At 38.7% G+C, this 19813-nt stretch overlaps 1 protein-coding gene across 1 annotated transcript in view; it reads left to right on the top strand.

Moving 5' to 3' along the window:
* ERCC6L2 (ERCC excision repair 6 like 2) overlaps positions 1-19813 on the top strand; it is a 123094-nt gene that overhangs the window by 42362 nt on the left and 60919 nt on the right. The window contains exons 10-13 of the mRNA XM_059656405.1: positions 4567-4638; positions 5226-5371; positions 14736-14831; positions 18172-18271. Of these exons, the coding sequence (XP_059512388.1) occupies positions 4567-4638; positions 5226-5371; positions 14736-14831; positions 18172-18271 (414 nt within the window). The remainder of the gene's footprint in view (positions 1-4566; positions 4639-5225; positions 5372-14735; positions 14832-18171; positions 18272-19813) is intronic.

The raw sequence follows: 19813 nt of genomic DNA, 5'->3' as shown, positions 1-19813 counted from the left end.
ACTCATGAATTCCAGCTCTTTCTCTTAAGTGTCAAGGTCTGTTGACCTCAACTACTATTCAAGAGGATGGTCACACATTGCATTCATTACCCCGATAAAAGTCCTCATTTTTCTTTCCCTTGAGAAATGCCACAAAGCCACTTACTGTGGGGAGTGGGGGGGGGAAAGACTAGGAAACCAAGTTTAGTGCTGCTGGAATCATACAAGGGTCATGTTAATCTCTATGCCTGACTAATTTGAGAAAAGTTAGAAACAAGATTCCTTCACTGTGAATATCTCCAAATTTAAGATTCCTTTTTAGGTGATTGCCCTGGTCTGTAAAGAATGAGTGAGTGGTAAAACAGTGGGTCTGTATTGTTAAGACTCCAACCTATAGTGACTACACTGACATTTATGAAATTTCTAAAAGGGATATTAGTTTATAGTTATTCATTTAGTTAATGACTCTGTTTTTATTTTTTGAACTAGCCTTAATAAAGACCTCCAGTCCAAAAGCATTCGCTTTTCTTATTACTTGTTTTTGTTTTTACTGTAAGATATTCAAGAATGCCTGAAAAAATGCAATAGTAATCAGAGTGGATTTCTGTGCAATATATCCTTGATTTAAAATATTGATGTCTTTAAGAGAATGAAAAGTCAAGCCACAGACTGGGAGAAAATATTTGCAAAACAATAAGAGACTGGTATCTAAAATATACCTAGAACTCTTAAAACTCAACAATAAGAAAACAGTTCAATTAAAAAATGGGCAAAAGACCTGAACAGATACCTCACACAGAAGAGATACAGATGGCAAATAAGCAGATGCAAAGATGCTCAAGGTCATATGTCATTAGAGAATTATAAATTAAAACAACAGTGAGATACCACTACATATCTATTTGAATGGCTGAACCCCACATATTGGCAATACCAAATGCTAGCATATGAGCAATAGGAACTCATTTGTTGCTGATGAGAATGCAAAATGGTACGGCCACTTTGGAAGGCAGTTTACATTTTCTTTTTTTTTTTCTTTTTTTAAATATATTTTATTGATTTTTTACAGAGAGGAAGGGAGAGGGATAGAGAGTTAGAAACATCGATGAGAGAGAAACATCAATTAGCTGTTTCCTGCACACTCCCACTGGGGATGTGCCCGCAACCAAGGTACATGCCCTTGACTGGAATCGAACCTGGGACCCTTGAATCCACAGGCCGATGCTCTATCCACTGAGCCAAACCGGTTAGGGCGACAGTTTGCATTTTCTAATAAAGCTAATTAAACTCTGAGCATAAGATCCAGCAATCACACTCATTGGTATTTACTCAAATGAGTTAAAAACTTAGTGTCACACAAGAGCCTGCCTATAGATGTTTAAAGCATCTTTATTCACAATTGCCAGAACTTGCAAGCAATACTAGTAAAGATATCCTTCAGCCCTAGCTGGTTTGGCTCGGCGGATAGAGCGTCAGCCTGCAGACTGAAGATATCCTTCAGTAGTAGGTACATGGATAAGCAGACTGTGGTCTGTCCAGACAGTGGAGTATTAACAATAGAAAGAAATGATCATTCAAGCTACAAAAAAACACAGAGGCACCTTTAAATGCATGTTGGTCAGTGAAAGAAGCCAGTCTGAAAAGGCTACGTACTGTATGATTCCTTGTATGTGGCATTCTGGAAAAGGCAAAACTAGAGAGAAAATAAAATGATCAGAGGTTTGTAGGGAGAGAGTAATAGAAGGAGCATGGGAAGTTTTAGGGTAGTGAAACTGTTCGGTATCATACTGTTAGAGTAGATAGATGTGATTATACCTTTGTCAAAACCCATAGAACTGTTCAACACAATGAGTGAACCTTAATGGGAACTATAAACTTTAGTTGATAATTTATCAGTGTTCACTCATTAGTTGTTGTAAAGACACTACCCTAGTATAAGATCTTAATAGAGGAAGCTGGGTAGAGAAGGGGTGGGAATGAGTGGAAGAGGGAGTCTATGGGACTCCTCTGTATATTTTGCTCAATTCTTTGCTCTAAAAAATAAAGTATTAATTTAAAAAGTTAATGTATTATGTGAAATGAAATGCATATACTTTATATAGAATCATTTATTTTATTAAAAAACTAGAGGTCCAGTGCACGAATTCGTGCACAGGTTGGGTCCGGCAGGCCCGCCCACCCCAATAAGGCTGATCAGGGCCTGGCGGCCGGGGGGAGGGGCCCCGCCCCTGGTCAAACTCTCAGTCGAACTCCTGGCCAAGGGGACAATTTGCATATTAGCCTTTTATTATATAGGATAAAGTTAAATGTCAATAAAACTACTAGTATATGTTCTCCAAGTATTAAAATAATTTTACCTTACCTCTGACATTTTTACTCACAACTTGATTGGTTATCTGAGTAGACTTTTCGTTTAACTTCTTAGCTTTTTTTTTGAGGGATTGCAGGGTAGAGTTCAGAGTTAGGACAATGTCTTCTCTTGCTCAAATATTAAAAGAGTGCTATATTGAGTTTAAATTTTTTATTTAAAAGATTAAATGTTTATACATAATTGCATAAATAAAGTTACTATTTATTGTAAAGTTCAAAAAAAACCTTGGACTGTGTTCAGAAAATTCCTTTTCTTTCCTTCCTGGGCTGCTTTTCCACAGTGTTCTAGAGCTGTCATTGCCAGATGTGGAAATGCCTGCTTTTAAAATGATAGTGTTACTGTTATAAACAGGCTTTGGAGTATTTGCTTCCTCCCTAAAAGCACTGTGTGTCGGGCAGATTATTGGCATTTTGAGGTCAAAATCAAATCTGGAAGTCAGGACTTACTATAAATAGAGAAACAGAGAGGAGAAAATGAGAAGAGGTATGTATCTGACTGACTATTTAAAAAAAATAAATATCAAGACTTTTAGAACCTAGATGTAATTAAACACATTTCATTACCTCTTCTAGGGGAAATGAAAATACTTCCTAAAAGGAATGCTGCTCTGTAATTTAGTTTCTGAACATATTGTAGGTATAAAGAAAGTATATTTTAGAAATTGAATTAATCCATTTAAATGTGTCCCATAATCTAAAATGCTTCCTTTTTATTAAAACAACATGAGATAGAATAAAAGTCTTTGGGAACTTTACCTCATTTTTCACCGTGTGACGATGACTAACACTTCATGTAATATCTAATACTTTATTTCTCTAACTTGCCAAAAATGAAAGGAATTAGGAAATATGACTGAGGTTATATTATATAAAATAATTTTAAAGAAATTCTTATATGTACGAAGTATACTCTGTTTTTAGGTGCTAAAACTTGGTTTTGAACTTTTATTAAAAATATATTTGCAAACAAATTTAGGATGAAAAATGCTCATTTGAAAACATGTAATAACTCAATATTTGTATCACTGTGCATCTCTGAACATACACAGATGGCATAAAATTAAAAATGAGAGTGAAGCAGTGTTGCGTTCGTGGAACAAATTCTCACTGTCAGTCCAGAGCTCCTCCTCCCCACCTTTGGAGCTGAGACTCTGGGACACTGAGAGTCATGAGAGCCTCCTGGCCAAAGCAGTGATACGGAATAAAAATCCATTTAGAACACATTTTAAGAGCACGTTTAAGGAGTAAAGAAAAGCAATAAAGAAAAAGACAAAGAAAATCAATTTTGCATTTTCCCCACTCTAAGTGAACGATATTGCATCTTAGCATTTAATGAAGATATCAAATCAAGTACAAAACCAAGTGAAACATTGCACACACCTCTCTTGCTGAAAACAGGCTCATTGAGGGCCCCTGTGCATTCAGGGAACGCTCTCAAACACAGCTTTTAAAAGGCCCATTGTTCATTGCTCTATTGATGCAGATCTTAACATTTTAGACACCGAAAACCCAGGGCACAAGGTACTTTGAATACATGTGAGGAAAACCAAAGACAGGTAAGAAAGAAGCACACACTCAGCAGCGAATGTGCAGCAAGAACGCAGGACACACGTCCCTGCGATTCCTTGTCCTCACTCACATGGACGGGACTCATTCGTGCCTGCGCCCCCCTCATCCCTCTGCTTCTGCATTTGCCAGTTACGGCAGGATGGCTCATTGTGTTTTTTTAGGCAGTTGGGCACCTTTAATTTCATGTTGCAGTATTAGTAATACAATGGCAATTACGGTCTCTACGACCAAAATGAGAAAATTTCAAACTACGTTCTTTGAGGAGCAGAATAATAGAGCTGCATGGTTTAAAAATATCTACCTAGTAGAGGATTTGATGGGGTTTATAATTTTTACAGGAAAACAGTCAGAAAAAGAACAAATGCTTGCCAGGTAAAATCGGGTCAGACATAGCCTGTACTAAGCCCATGCATCCTTGGGCAGAGAAGGACCCAGGTCAGCTTAGGCTCCGTGATGTGGCCCAAAAGCCTTAGGAGGAAAGCTTTGGACATTCACATGCGGACAGCAGGGAATGCTCCTCACACTGACAGCCATTTGCAAACTCAGGGCTCGAAGTCACACCTTACAAATCTCAGGAGAGATGCCCAGTGATACAAAGTGTACTCTTAGTTGGAACTAGTTCACTGATGTCCTGTGGTTCATTTCCAGGTCCTTCAGCAGCTTTTAAATCACTGCAGGAAAAACAAAGATAAAGTTCTTCTTTTCTCCTTCTCCACCAAGGTGAGTTTGGTCTGCAGTGCGTTCTTGAATGGCCCAGTCCTAACTCCTGAAGCAGAAAGCCTCAAATACACACTGGCATCCAGCCATCTTTTCTGTCTTATACATACTGTAGGAAATGGTAGTGAGGGAGGAGACATAAATCTCAATTACATCAGGGATACTGTCATGTAGCAAACTCAAAAATAGATTTTTAATTTTCTGTTGATGTTTTTGTTGATAATTAAAATGTTCTTTAAAACATTTAAGAGATTTTAAAATGTAGAAAATAGCATAAATAAATGAAATATATTTACATAAATGATTTGGCCAATAGTTTTCTTTTTATTTGGTTTTACTTTTAAAAATTCAAGATTGATTTTTTTTCTTAAAAGACTGATTTTTTTTTTAAAGGAAGATTGTTAAGGTTAAAGCCAGTTTCAGGATAATGAAATATATGGGTCAGAAGTCAGAAAACTATCTGATGCTCTAATTATAAGAAAGAAATTGTGAGCAGTCATAATTAATACTTAGTCAGTTTTCTCTCTGTATGGTATGAAGCTTATTGAACCATGAATTCACCTTTGCCCGTCTTTCCACCTTCCCTCTAGCTGCTTGACGTGCTGCAGCAATACTGTATGGCATCTGGGCTTGATTACCGACGACTCGATGGCAGTACAAAATCAGAAGAAAGAATCAAGATCGTGAAAGAGTTCAACAGTACTCAAGATGTCAACATTTGCCTTGTCTCCACAATGTAAGAAAATAAAATTTGATAACTTGATTTTTATCTAATTGCTTTTAAGATTTAGGGTAATTTTAAAACTATGACTGGTTTTTTAGTGGTTAGGCTTATTTTGCTTTGTTTTATTTGACTTTAAGGAGAAGCAGTAAAAATGCTATTAATTATGAGGGACTAATGATTTCTTGAATTTTACCTAACCTATTCTCTCAATTCCTTTATCATCACTGAATTTTCCTTTCTGTGTCTGCATATGTAAAGGTAATACTCCAAAAAATAGATTTTTAAAGGAATTTTCTGCAGTGGTGTTTTGTCTCATGTCCATGGTCAGAATGAAACTTAATTAAATAATGGAGTTATCAAATAACAGAAAATCATGTGTAGCAGTGGTTTGCAAACTGTGCTCAAGGAGCCTTAGGGAGCTCACAGGGCCATGGCCAGGCTTTTCCCTACTTTGTCTCTACCTACAATCAACCAGAGCAACTCCCATTCTAGGTTTTATTAAAGTTAAAGCAGGTCTAACACCTGCCTACAAATCTCTAATGAAAACCTTTTCAAGAATTTACACACTTAAGAGGAAGAGTAAAGGCAATATAAACTTACCTAAGTAAAATTCATCTTCTGGTGGGTAACAAATCTGTAACTGTTGGCATCTATAGATTTGCTCCCATTGTCTTTCAGAAAGAATTTCAAGGGGTTTTAAAAATAAATTTATATAAAATGTAAAAAGTAAAAATAAGTAAAAAAATTACTTAAATGATGAAGAAAATTATATGTATGATGAGTGAGCTACTTACTGTTTAGGACTAAAATAATTCTTGAATTCTTACAACTAAGGCAAAAGGAGATAAGCTCTGGATTCCCAATTTCCTGTGAATGAACTCAAGTTATAATTTCTCACCCGAGTTCTTTCAAAGCAATAAATGACAGAATACTGTCTTCAGTTAATTTAAATTAAAAACTGCATATTAATTTATAAGTAACGTTTTTCAAAGTAATAAATGCTTTCAACAGTTCAAATAGTACAGAACTGTTTGTAAGCAGTCATCTCTCAGTCAGCTCACCCTCAATCTAATTTGATGTCATCTGCCATAAACTCCTAATTATCTCTTCAACTGTATTAGAAATTGCTACTTAATCCATCCATTGAATTTTTAAAGACTGTACTTTTTATGTTTAGTTCTATTTGACATTTTTCAAATCTGCCTGATTATTTTTACTCATATTTTGTTCTTTATGGTTTCTAGCCTTTCTTTTAATTCTTTAGCAATTTTAATCTTTTTTGAAAAAATTCCTTTGAATAGCATTTTTGCTCTGTTAACTCCTGTACTTGGAGGTGCTAACCCTTCTATTTGATGTTTCCTCTGGCTCTTGCTTATGGTAGATGGCATCTTCACAAATTTTCAAATTTTTTATTTTGAGCTTATCGTCAGTGGGGCTTTTTCCTCCTTGGAGATCCTTTGGTTGGAGTTTTCCGCTGCTGTGGTTTTGCTTTGACTTCTGCTTGGCATCCCAACTAAGGGAAGGGAAGAGTTTTAGATTCCTGTTTTCCTGTGACTGAATTCAAGGAGTAATTCATTGCATAAGTCTTTACATAGTAAAGAATCTTACATAACATAATAAATACATTCCTCAGCTGTGTTTTGCAAAAGACATAAATAAGCTCAGTTTTTGTTTTGTTTTTCTCATTTTGCAATAGTTTATATTTAATTTCTAGGTGTGTAGCAGAATTATCACATTAGCTTATTCCATTATTTTGCCAGAATACTAAGTCTTCATTTTCTTTTCATTTATCAACATTACACAGCTTGGATTCTGTTATGAAAGAGGAGGACTTGGTCTGCTTATGCTACTCTCTCCCCACCTTTAACAAAGTCCTTATTATTTTTATTATCCTATCCAATAAAAGCCTAATATGCTAAGTGTCCAGTGGGCCATTCAACCAATCAAAGCATAATATGCTAATGATAATGCTAAGGCCACTCAACCACTCACTATGATGTGTACTAACCACCAGGGGGCAGACAGTTGACCGGTCGACCAGTTGCTATGATGTGCACTGACCACCAGGGGGCAGACGCTCCAATCGGTAGGTTAGCTTGCTGCTGGGGTCTGGCTGATTGGGACTGAGTGGGACGGCCTGGACACACCCTGGAGCCCTCCTGCAGTTCCTTCCCGGCTGGCCAACCTCTGCATCCCTCCCTGGCCCCACGCAGGAGCTGCCCCCTGGTGCTCAGTGCACTCCCACAGGGGGAGCACCGCTTAGCCAGAAGCCAGGCTCACGGCTGGTGAGCACAGCAGCAGTGGCAGGAGCCTCTCCCACCTCGGTTGCAGGCAGGCAGTAAGGAGTGAGGAGTCCCGGACTTCTAGAGCCCCAGACTACAAGAGAGATGTCTGACTGCTGGCTTAGGCCCAATCCCGGGGGGAGGGGGGTGGCGGGGATCGGGCCTAAGCCGGCAGGTGGACATCCCCTGAGGGGTCCTGGACTGCGAGAGGACACAGGCCAGGCTGAGGGACCTCCCCCCCTTCAGTGCATGATTTTCGTGCACCAGGCCTCTAGTATGTCTATAAATACTTTAGTAACTTTAAATAATGTTCCTTAATTTTTAATGTTTTAGTCCATTTACTTCCTACAGTATCTTCTAAATGTTTGTAATGGGTGGTATTAGCATTAGCATCTACCATTTCTTCTACTTTTGTCACCTATTCATATTATCTGTCAACTATTTTAACTGTTACCTCATCAGAGATATTAGAAATTTTCGGAGTCCTGCAAAAATAACTAAGTCTTTCATGCTCTACCCATAGATTGCCTCTAAAATTTAGAGGCTAAAAAACAGCATTTACATTATTATGACTTTGTAAACATTGTTTAATGCTGGACCACAGAGTGCTAAGGTAATTTCTCTGAATGTTTGTGACCTCTTGGCCAGTTCAAGGAGAACAGTCTTAACATCAACCTCAAATGAGTTCTCTCTTCTAACACTTCCATCATCATCTTATGTTTACACAGTTAAGTGTATTTCATATTTTAATCCTAATTTTCTTAATGCTTTACCTTCCGTATATTTTTGCCTTTTAGAGTAGTGATAGTCTTCAATATATTACCAATTCACCATCACACTTTCTCTTCTGTTGACTCCTCTGTATCCTGAAGAACTTGCTCCTGAAGTCTTTTGTACTCTGCTTTTAATCTGGACTGATTATTCTCCAGACCTGATAAAGAACTGTTAACTTGAAATTTTCTTTCACTGCTTTTTTGCATGGACCCACTTTTCCTGAATTTTATGCCATTTTCATTCTTGGTTTGCCTCCTTGTTTCACTGGAGAAGATCTTCAATTAATTTTTTAAATCAGGATTATAGAAAATAAATTGTCTGCATCTTTGAATATCTGAAAATGTCTTTTATGTGCCTTCTCACTTAATTGCTGCTTTGGCCAACTAAGTTCTAAATTGAAAATAATTTCCTGACTGGTTATGGAAGGTTATTAAAGCACTGTTTTCAGGTATTTAATGTTGCTTAATAGACGTCTAAGGCCAATCTGACTCTCATTCTTTTTTGGTAACTCACAAGAGTTCCTTTTCATCTGTGGTATTCTGAAATTTTATAGTGATATTTGAGTCTTGGTGTGGATCTTTGTTCATTTCTTGTGCTGGCACAATCTGAAGGCTTGTTTTCTTTTTCAACTCTGGAAAATTCTCTTGGATTATTTCTTTGTCGATGGTGTCTCTTCTATTTTTCCAGTATCTCTCTTCCTCTCGCATTCCAGGTTGTCAGATCTTAGAGCTCCCATATGGATTATTTAAATCTCTGAACTTTTCATTCATGTTCCACTTTGTTATCTTTTTGCTCTATATTCTGAGAAATGTCATTTTCCAATCTTTTTTTAAATCTGATAATTTTACTTGAAATAATTTTTCATCTAAAAATTTTCTTGCTTTCCAAGCTCTTTTGTTCTCTAAATTATCTTTATTCTGGAATATCAGTACCTCAAAGCCTAGTTTTTTATAATCATCTCATTCAGTTAATTAGAGAAGGGTCATCTGGCAATTTCCCTTGGGTGAGAATTTTTTTTGGAATCACTGAATTTATAAATTACTTTAAAAAATTGGCATTTTTATGATATTGAGCCTTCCTATCCATGAACATAGTATCTCTACATTTATTTAGATTTTCACATAAATATTATTCAAGTGAATATTTCATTTCACCCTTTATAATAGTTAACACCTAACAATAAAACTTAATTCACTGAAGGCATTTTTATGGAATGTTAACATATAGTTAAAGTATAATTTTTTATATGCTTATTTGATGTGAAAATAGAAAGATCTAAGGCATGATTAGCCTTCATGCTCATTATGGGTCTGTATTAATACCAGTCCTCAGCTTGAAAAGGTCTATATTTTGTTTTCTTGCTTAAGGAGAGACCTTTGCTTTTAGTCATATAACAACAGAGTTACAGATTTTAAAGTTCAGGACTCTGAGTTGCATTATCATGAAACAGAATCATCTCATCTCCAGAGACAGAGCTTAGAGATTTTTTTAGGTGAAGGAGCTTTGCCTCTGCTGCTACCCGGCCAGCCTTCAGTTCTGCCTTCAGAACCTCCTGGGAGAGGCCTTCCTGCGGCTTAGATGGGCATCTGAGATAATTCCCGTCAGACCTTACTTTCAGGAAACTAACTGAAGCAGTTGGTTGCATTTATTGTTGGTGTTGTTCATTTAAATGTTAGAAAATATTTCTTAATTTAAATTTTTATTTTGGATGTATCTTGTTCATTTTTCTTATAATTATCTAATTATATAATCTTATGAACCTTGTTTCTTCACTCTTTTCCATCACAATACTAGATAAACTTTTAACTTCTGTTCTGCTTATTTTGTGTCTAAGTCCCACCCACTCCACTAATTTACCCATTTTTAAATTCTTTCCAAAACTTTCTCACTATCCCAACTCACTCTTTCCTTTGAGATCAAGAAAATCTGTGATACCTGTATGCCATCACCTCTATAAGTAATTTTCCAAAGGATACAATTCATTTTCTATTGGACACATAACTTTAAAACGTCAGGATACTTTGGGTTTGTCAGGCAATTTTTAGGTGCCCCTAATTATTCCAATCCCATGAACCATAGTTTGAAAGACTCTTGAGAAAAGTAATTTCGTATTTTTCTTAACCTCATTCCAGAAAACTGTATCGCAACTTCCTCAGAAAGATGATGGTATTTCTTTTGTTAAATGTCCATAAAGAAAGAGATTCTAAACCACTACTCCAATAAGTCATTAGAATCATATAACTACTAGAGGCCAGTGCATCACAGGTAGGGTCCCTAGGCCTGGCTGGCGATCAGGGCTGATCTGTGGGGCGACTGGCAGGGTGATCGGGGCCCCCCCTTGCACCCACCTTGGCTGACTTGGTGCTGCCCACTCGCCAGCCCCCAGCTGCTGCCACTGGTTGGGGCCTGCGGGCTGAGGGCAGCTCCTGTGTTGAGCATCTGCCCCCTGGTGGTCAGTGCATGTCATAGTGACCAGTCATTCCACCATTTGGTCAATTTGCATATTAGGGTTTTATATAAATAGATGCAAAAAACTGTTTCTAATTTGTATTTTCTTATGTTGTCTAACTATTCTCACACCCCTTTTTTCAATTCAGTTGTCTTCATTGGTCCTTACTTAATGTAGGATAAGAAAAATAACAGATATATATATATATATATATATATTGCCTCTACAGAGCATTATGAGCAATATATGCTTTACTGGAGTTATGTGTAAAGTTCCATGAGCATTTAAAGAATAGGCATGTCAAGAAAGAGCATAAAAGGATGGTGATGTTTAAACTGGCCTATTATAGATAAGATTTCATTAGAAGGGAAAGCAGGTTTAAATAAAGGGCATTTCAGGCAGAGATAATAGCATTAGTACAAAAATGACCAGGGAATTTAAATGGTTAGAGCTTAGGATACAGGGAGGGAAGACCTGGGTATGTGACTAAATAGGAGGAATTATTAGTTAATTTAACTGAGTGTTCTGTGACAGGTCCTGGAGAAGAAAAGATGTAAAAGGTTCTGACTCAGCTCTTTTAAAGTTTAACTAAAAAAATATGAGGATAGAGAGACTAATTAAGAAATATGTGAAAGGGTAGTTTCAATATAGGTTTCAATATGCTAAATGCCAATCAGAGGAAGCACAAAGGAGCAATATTTAGTTCATCCTTCCTTAGCAATGCTGAAGGACAAGTAGAAGTTAGCCAGGCAAAGAAGAGAGCAAAGAAAATCACAAGTAGGGCATGGAGACAACTTTAAATATAGTGGTAGTTCTGGGAGATAAAGTCTAAGAATACAAGAGCTGGTCTCTGGTGGATAAGAATTGGGGAGTTAAAACAGAGGAGTGGCATACCTAGCTTTTGTATTCTGTGCTTAAAATAATTTTATGTAATAATGAGAATGGATTTAAGATCTGAGGTAAGGGAAGACAGTTAAGAAGCCAATGAAATAATACTTACAGGTGAGATATAATAAGGGCTTGAAATAGGGCAGGGAAAATAGAAATGTAGAAGTAACTAGAGAAATACATTTTTTGAGCTAAATTTGACAAGATTTGATATTGGATGGTTTTTCAGTTTTTGTGGAGTTTTTATTTTTCCTCCTTTGAGTCTGTCGTTGACAAATTCTCTTAGTTTTTATCTTAATTAAAGAATGCCATGATTTCTCTTTCATTCCCGAAGGATATTTTGCTGGATATAGAATTCTGGATTGACAGTTTTTAAACATTTGAAAAATGTTGTCCAGCTGCCTCTGACCTCCATGGTTTTTGATGAGAAATCGACTGTCTTTTGAGTCGGTTTTCCCTAAAAGTAGTGTATCATTTGAGTCGGTTTTCCCTAAAAGTAGTGTGTCATTTCTCTCTTATTGCTTTCAAGAGTTTTTCTTTGTCTTTTGTTTTCAGAAGTTTATGATGTTTCTTGACATGGATTCCTTGGGGTTTATCCATTTTAGAGTTCCATATAACTTCTTGAATCTAGGTTTATGGCTTTTCCCAAATTTGGGAAGTTTTTAACCATATGTCTTCAAATACTTTTCATTCTGGGACTATAATAATATGAGTGTTATTGTCCCTCAGATCTCTAAGACTGTTCATTTTCTTTCAGTATATTTCTTTCTGTTGTTCATATGGGGTAAATAGCATTGACCTGTTCTCGTGTTTCTGGCTCTATTCTCGGTTATCTCCACTGTACTGTCAGGTCCATTCCATCAAATTTTGTAATTCAGTTATTTTTCAGTTCTAAAATTTTCACTTGGTTTTTCTTTATATCCTTTCTTTCTTTGCTGAGACTTTCTATTTTTACTTTTTTCAAGCATATTTGTAATTTCTTATCAAAGCATTTTTATTATGATTGCATTGTGCCGGGGTCCAACCCCAGCGGGTCCAGGGGTCCCCAAAGGCGTAGACGGAGACGGCGAAGAAGGAAGGACACAGAGACAGCGTTCAGTTGATCAGCAGCCTAGCCAGGATCTCTAGCCCGGATCTCCAGCCAAGTTCTGGTCTGGATCTCCAGAGAGGTTCTGGTTAGGATCTCCAGAGAGGTTCTGTCCAGGTACTCCAGTCAGGTTCAGTGTCCAGGTTCTAGTCAGGCTCTCCTGCCAATCTCCGCAGTCAGGTTCAGTCCAGGATCCCTGCCATGCTCTCTCGCCAGGCTCCGCCTCCAGGCTCCGAGGCCAGTCCCTGTCCAGGATCTTCCGGCATGCTCTCGCCAGCGAAGTTCTTCTGTCTCTAGAGAACGTTCTGTGTAGGTTCTGTGCCTAGGCTCTGTCTCTCTTGGTCCTGTCTTCCAAGCCCTGTCTGAGTTCTGTCTCTTGCTGTCTTGTTCTGAGTTCTGTCTGTTTTTGTCTTGTTGCATCTGTATTTATACCAGTTGATTCTAATCCTGTCAATTTCTATTACAAAGGTTAGGGCGTTTCTTATCTCCATTCCAGGGAGAAAAGATTATGTAGTTTAAGCATGATTGTTCGTAGTTAAAGGGATTAATTACCCGCCTGGCACTTAGTTGAGGGGTTTTATTCCCTCCCTAACTTCAGGGGAAAATCCCTACCTGGGGATTCAACCTTTCTCGGAGAGGTGACCTTGGTTAAAACACAGCGCCAAGAAGGTGAGCAAACATATTAAGAGCCATATGCCATATATGCCAGGTCCCTTGAAACAGCAAGGATGGACCGGCTCCCGGCAGCATTGAAATTCTTGTTAGATAATTCCAACATCTGATTCATTATTGTCATCTGTTGTTTGTCTCCTTTTCACATTGAGATTGTCTTGGATCTTGGTATAACCACTAATTTTTTATTATGTGCTGGGTATTCTTTGTATTATGTTCTAAAACTTTAGATGATATTTAAATCTGATTTACCCAGATACCATACCAGCCACATAGGGATGGAAATCCATGTTTTCTACTTGGCCTCGGTTGACATCCTGGGAGTGAGGTGGCTCATTCATATTTTCTAGTTGACCCCCACTGATACTTCAGAGGGGGCCTGGTTAAGAAGAAATGGAAGTCCCAGCTTCTTCATCAGCCTTCTCTGATACCACGCCTCCGGGGGCTGACGGTGCTTCATTACATTCAAGCAAGCGTGGAAGTTCAGTCTCCTCACTTAGCCTTTCCGGCCAGGCTGAGGGTGGGGCCACAGATTTTCCCATGGTGTTTACAGGAATAGACTGGTTATTGTCTAACATATTTCCGTCTTAAAGGGATACATCTTTCCTGGTTCTTTAGCTAAAGGAAGAAGGATTTACTTGGGGCCTTTTTGGTCTGTGACTGTTAGCATTTCCAGTTCACTAGCTTCTCCAGAACCCAGTCTGGGATATATTAAGCAGGAAAAGAAACCACACACAGGAAACTCACTGTCATGTCATTCCTCATGTTTTGTAGTTCCTAGGCAGTCTGTGCTCTCTCTACTCTTCACTGTCTTATGTTTATTTTATATATAATATCCAGGGTTTGCACACAGTGGGAAGAAAAAGACAAAGTATATCTACTCCTGGCTTGATTTTTAAAAATGTGTATATTACTTTACTTAGCTGCAATATACTAATAGTTTTTTAAAATTATGTTAGGAAAACCTTACAGAAATAATATTCAACTATAAACAGCATAGTCTACTTACATGGACTGTAATGGTCAAATTTTTTAGGGATATTCTAGAGTGGTAGAAAAATAATATTTCATAGCTATTTCATTTGGGGAATATTTGTGTTTTAATCACCTTTTATGATGTAAGTGTAATGCTGTGTTGATTTGTTGTAGAAATCTGGCACAGTTGAGTTATAGAACAACAATTATTACTTTGCTGTTTTAATATGTTCTTTCTGTTTCCTCCAGGGCTGGTGGACTAGGCCTCAATTTTGTTGGTGCCAATGTTGTTGTATTATTTGATCCTACATGGAATCCAGCCAATGATCTTCAGGCCATTGACAGGTATAATACTGACAAAATGTAAACTGACCTAAAAATACTTTTAACCTAACCTCTTTTCTGAATTGTTTAGGTTGCTTATCATATGACTGTGATTAGAAGATAGGGAAAACCTTGTTTTAAAAAAACTCCATTTAAGATAACCATGGATTTCTGAATCCAACTGGCAGGCTGATAGCTATTTATTTTCCATTCATCTCAAAGTCCCATTATTATGTCAGAATTGATTTAAGAAGAAAGAATAGGTCCACAGTACTTCAGGAAAATAGGAGCGGTCACTGTTAGTAGATTAGAAGTTTTGAGAAACTCCTGAAATAGAGAATGAAAACAGAATCTGTGTGATCAAGAAACCAGCAGAGTAAAACCACAATCCAAAGTTGACAGAGAGCACAGAGGAAAAAATGAATATTTTAGAACATAAATAATGACCTGGACAGGAGAGAAAACATACATAGCTACATCTTCGTGATATTTATGCGTTCCAAAGATAAAGAGAAATGCCAAAAGATGCCAGAGTGAGAAAGAAGGAGATAAAATTATTTATAAAAATAAAGACAAAAATATGAAATAGTTTATCAACAAAGAAATTTATGTTAATGGGTATATGATACAATAGAGCAATAATTTGTGACATCCTATATAATAAAAGGCTGATATGCAAATCGACCAAATGGTGGAACTACCAATCACTATGACACACACTGACCACCAGGGGGCAGATGCTCAACACAGGAGCTGCCCCCTGGTGGTCAGTGCACTCCCACAGAGGGAGCGCTGCTCAGCCAGAAGCTGGGCTTACAGCTGGTGAGTACAGCGGCAATGGCGGGAGCCTCTCCCGCCTCCGCTGCAGGTGGGCAGTAAGGAGTAAGGGGTCTCAGACTGCGAGAAGGATGTCTGACTGCCAGCTATCCCCTGAGGGGTCCCGGACTGAGAGAGAGCACAGACCAGGCTGAGGGACCGCCCCCCCCCCCACCAGTGCACAAATTTCATGCACCGGTCCTCTAGTATGTACTCTAACCATCTATCCCATTCACCAAACAATTGGATAATAATTAGATGGCCGGACACCCAAAAGACTTTCCTTAAATCCGTTTAAAAAAATTTTAGACCCCAGATCCGTGGTGGGAAAGAAAGGGATTGTGAGCCTCTCTGTGTCTAGGCTGCAGGATGGAAGTGGCACTGCAGTCACCTACCATTCTCTGAGCTGTGTCACAGGAGCCCCCATTCCCCTGTGGAGGTGTAAGATTTTTGGAACCCCATGATACCCTCTTGTAAAGCCTTTCTCTGTGAGGACGAGGGGGTGAAGGAGGCACAAGGAGCACCAACTATAACAACACAGAGTAACTTAAACAAGCTCAAAATTATGTACCCCCAAATTGTAACATTTTCAAGCATGAGGCGGTATGGCCTGGCACATCCCCCCCCCGGACTGTAACAGGTATTTAGGAGAAGATGACCTCATTCAGAGCATCTGTTAAAGCTCCACCTGGGAGAACCTGCAGGGACTAGAACCATAGTTAACCAGTGTTGTGAGTCAGGTTAGAGTTTTAATTAGCACTGTGGTTCCTACCAAAACACCTGGGGTACTAGTCAACTGAGTGATTTAGGCAGACAGCCCCCAGGGAAATCTCTGGATGTGGACCACCAATCTGCACTTTCATAGCCTTACCAGTTGATTAACTGCTTTTACCCAGATTTTTTTTTCTTTAAACAAAACAGTTTCATTGAGATATAATTAATACACAATAAACTGCACATGTTTAAAGTGTACAATTGATAAGTTTTGATATATATGTACAAATGAAACTATCACCACACTAAGAAATAGTCACTATACATCACCCCCCCCCCACACACACAAATATCCCTTCTGCTACTGTTAATGCAAAAACACCCAAACCTGTGAAGAAGTTTGAGCTTATTTGAGCCACGCTGTCAACAGCTGCCGGAGAGCAGAGTCTTAGCCAATTGGGATAATGCTCCAGAGAATGGCTGTCTCTCACCTTGTCTTATAGATTAGGGAGGCGGGAGAAAGCAAAGGGGGCCAGAAACCTCTGGGATTGGATAAAAAGTGAAATGATAGACACATTACATGGGTGGGTACAAGACAGTTTATAGTCAACAATTAACACGATAACAATAACAACGAAGGAATTTGTGTCTCTGTCCTGGAGCCCAGGACATTTGGTTGTACCCTGAGAGGTCCGGGAAAAAGGGAAATTACAAGTTACCCTGACATTTCAATGATACGTTATCACAGATGCAAAAAGTTATTAAGCTCAGTTAAGGTAAAGGTCGACCTTGTCAGGGAAGATACAGGGCTAGGAGGTGACTACCCACCATAACTGCTTTTAGTTAAATTTCGGACCATCCTTTGTGGTGACTTTAGGTCTTTGAGTTTCCAAGACCACCATGCAGGCCTTCCCTGGGCTTGTCAGGTGAGCATGTGGCCCCTTTGGTCCACACTACTTTATAGTCCCTCTCCGGCCCCTCCCCAAGTCCCTATTCCCAAGCAGCCAGTGATCTGCTTTATATCATTAGTTTGCATTTTTGAGAATTTTATATAAATGTAATGATTTGGAAACATTCATAAGTTTAAGCTTAAGATTACAATAAAAGAAAAATCTGAATTTAAGAAAAATTTTTGGATAATAAAAGCTAATATTTGTAACAGAAATAAAGTTGATATGTATATTTTTCTGTAATACTTTTCCATAACTGGGCTTTTTATATGAATTTCTATTTTGCACTATTATTAAATAGTATAGCATATGTAACAGGCGTCCTCAAACTTTTTAAACAGGGGGCCAGTTCACTGTCCCTCAGACCGTTGGAGGGCCAGACTATAGTTTAAAAAAAAACTATGGCCGAAACCAGTTTGGTTCAGTGGATAGAGCGTCGGCCTGCGGACTGAAGGGTTCCGGGTTCGATTCCGGTCAAGGGCATGTGCCTGGGTTGCAGGCATATCCCCAGTGGGAGATGTGCAGGAGGCAGCTGATCGATGTTTCTCTCTCATCGATGTTTCTAACTCTCTATCTCTCTCCCTTCCTCTCTGTAAAAATCAATAAAATATATTTAAAAAAAAAAAACTATGAACAAATTCCTATGCACACTGCACATATCTTATTTTGAAGTAAAAAAACAAAACGGGAACAAATACAATATTTGTATTTGCATGTGGCCCGCGGGCCGTAGTTTGAGGACCCCTGATATATAAGCATAAAATGTTTCTTTTTAAATTAAAATTTCAGTAATCTTCCATTTTTATGTCCAAAAGATATTGCCTGAACCCAAAGTTGTTTCACCTGATTTTTGTTTGCTTTTGTTCTTAATATTTTTGCAGAGCATACAGGATTGGGCAATGCAGAGATGTCAAAGTGTTTAGGCTGATATCCTTGGGAACTGTGGAGGAGATCATGTACTTACGGCAGGTATACAAACAGGTAAATATATTTCCCTTCTTTTAATTAAAAAATAAACATTTGCCTGTTTTATCCTAACTGTAATATGGCATTTGGTAAGATTATGAAATATACTCTAGAACAGTGGTTCTCAACCTTCTGGCCCTTTAAATACGTTCCTCATGTTGTGACCCAACCATAAAATTATTTTCGTTGCTACTTCATAACTGTAATGTTGCTACTGTTAGAATCATAATGTAAATATCTGATATGCAGGATAGTCTTAGGCGACCCCTGTGAAAGGGTCGTTCGACCGCCAAAGGGGTCGTGACCCACAGGTTGAGAACCGCTGCTCTAGAATATCCTATATAATAAAAGGCTAATATGCAAATTGTCCCCTCGGGAGTTCAGCCGACCAGGAGTTCGACCAGGAGTTCGACCAGGAGTTCGACTGCTTGCTATGACGTTCACAGACCACCAGGGGGTGGCGCAGAATGAAGGAAGGCCCCGGTCAGCAGCCGGTAGCCAGGGGAAGGACGGCCCCGATCGCTGGCCAGGCTTAGGGACCCTACCCGTGCACGAATTTCGTGCACTGGGCCTCTAGTTTATATATATAAAAGGCTAAGTGTCCGTCCTTCCCTCCGACTGGTAGCTATGACGCGCAATGACCACCAGGAGGAAGACGCTTTGACCAGTAGCTATGACGTGCACTAACCACCAGGGGGCAGATGCTCAACGCAGGAGCTGCCATGACGCGCACTGGCCATTTAAAAAGAAATGGCACCATGGACCTGGCGCTGACAAACCAACACTTGGCTTCCTCCAAGTGGGACACAAGCCCCACTACCACCCCAGAGCGACACCCCACCAAATCGCAACCAATGCTGCCAAGACCCCATGGCACAAAATGCAGCACACAGCCCAGCCTAGCCCAGAAATGGTTGCTGTGGGCGCCGAGTAATGACATCATGTAGCAACGCCTTGCTTCCTCTCCCTAGCAACTAGCTTCCTTGGAGTTTCTTTAGCCCAGCAACCTGACTTGCTTTATAGCCAGGTGCAAACATTTCACACTGTAACCAAATGTCTGTGAAGTGTTTTCATGTGCCTCATCTCATTTGATCCTCACAGAAATCCTGGAGTAGGTAGATAGGAGACTCAGTGGAATCCTATTTTCCTTTCTTTAGCCAGAAAATGGAGATTTAGAAAGTTTAGAAACTTGACCCCACTGAAAAGAAATAAGAAATGGTGGAACTTGGAAATGACTTCAGGTTTTCTCACTGCACAGAATATAGTCAAACACTGCTGCAGTTAAATATTTTACCCTTTGTTCTCCCTGTGTGATCTACAATAATAATCTGCTTCATGTTGATATTTACGCCTGTGTTGCTGACAATTACCTGAAAGAGAAGTTGGGGTACTTCACTGGGCTGGAAAAAATTGAGCTAAATCAGAAAGCAGGTCTAATTAACACCTTAAGTGCCCAGCCTGTTTTATCTTCCAGGCAGAAAGTATAGTGTCAGTCACCAATGACTGACTGGGCACTTAACGTGTTAAACAAGTTTATCTAAACATATAAAAGGCTAA

Source organism: Myotis daubentonii, chromosome 11 (assembly GCF_963259705.1).
Source record: "Myotis daubentonii chromosome 11, mMyoDau2.1, whole genome shotgun sequence".
NCBI classification, from domain to species: Eukaryota; Metazoa; Chordata; class Mammalia; order Chiroptera; family Vespertilionidae; genus Myotis; species Myotis daubentonii.
This window is presented reverse-complemented; position numbering and strand designations above follow the sequence as displayed.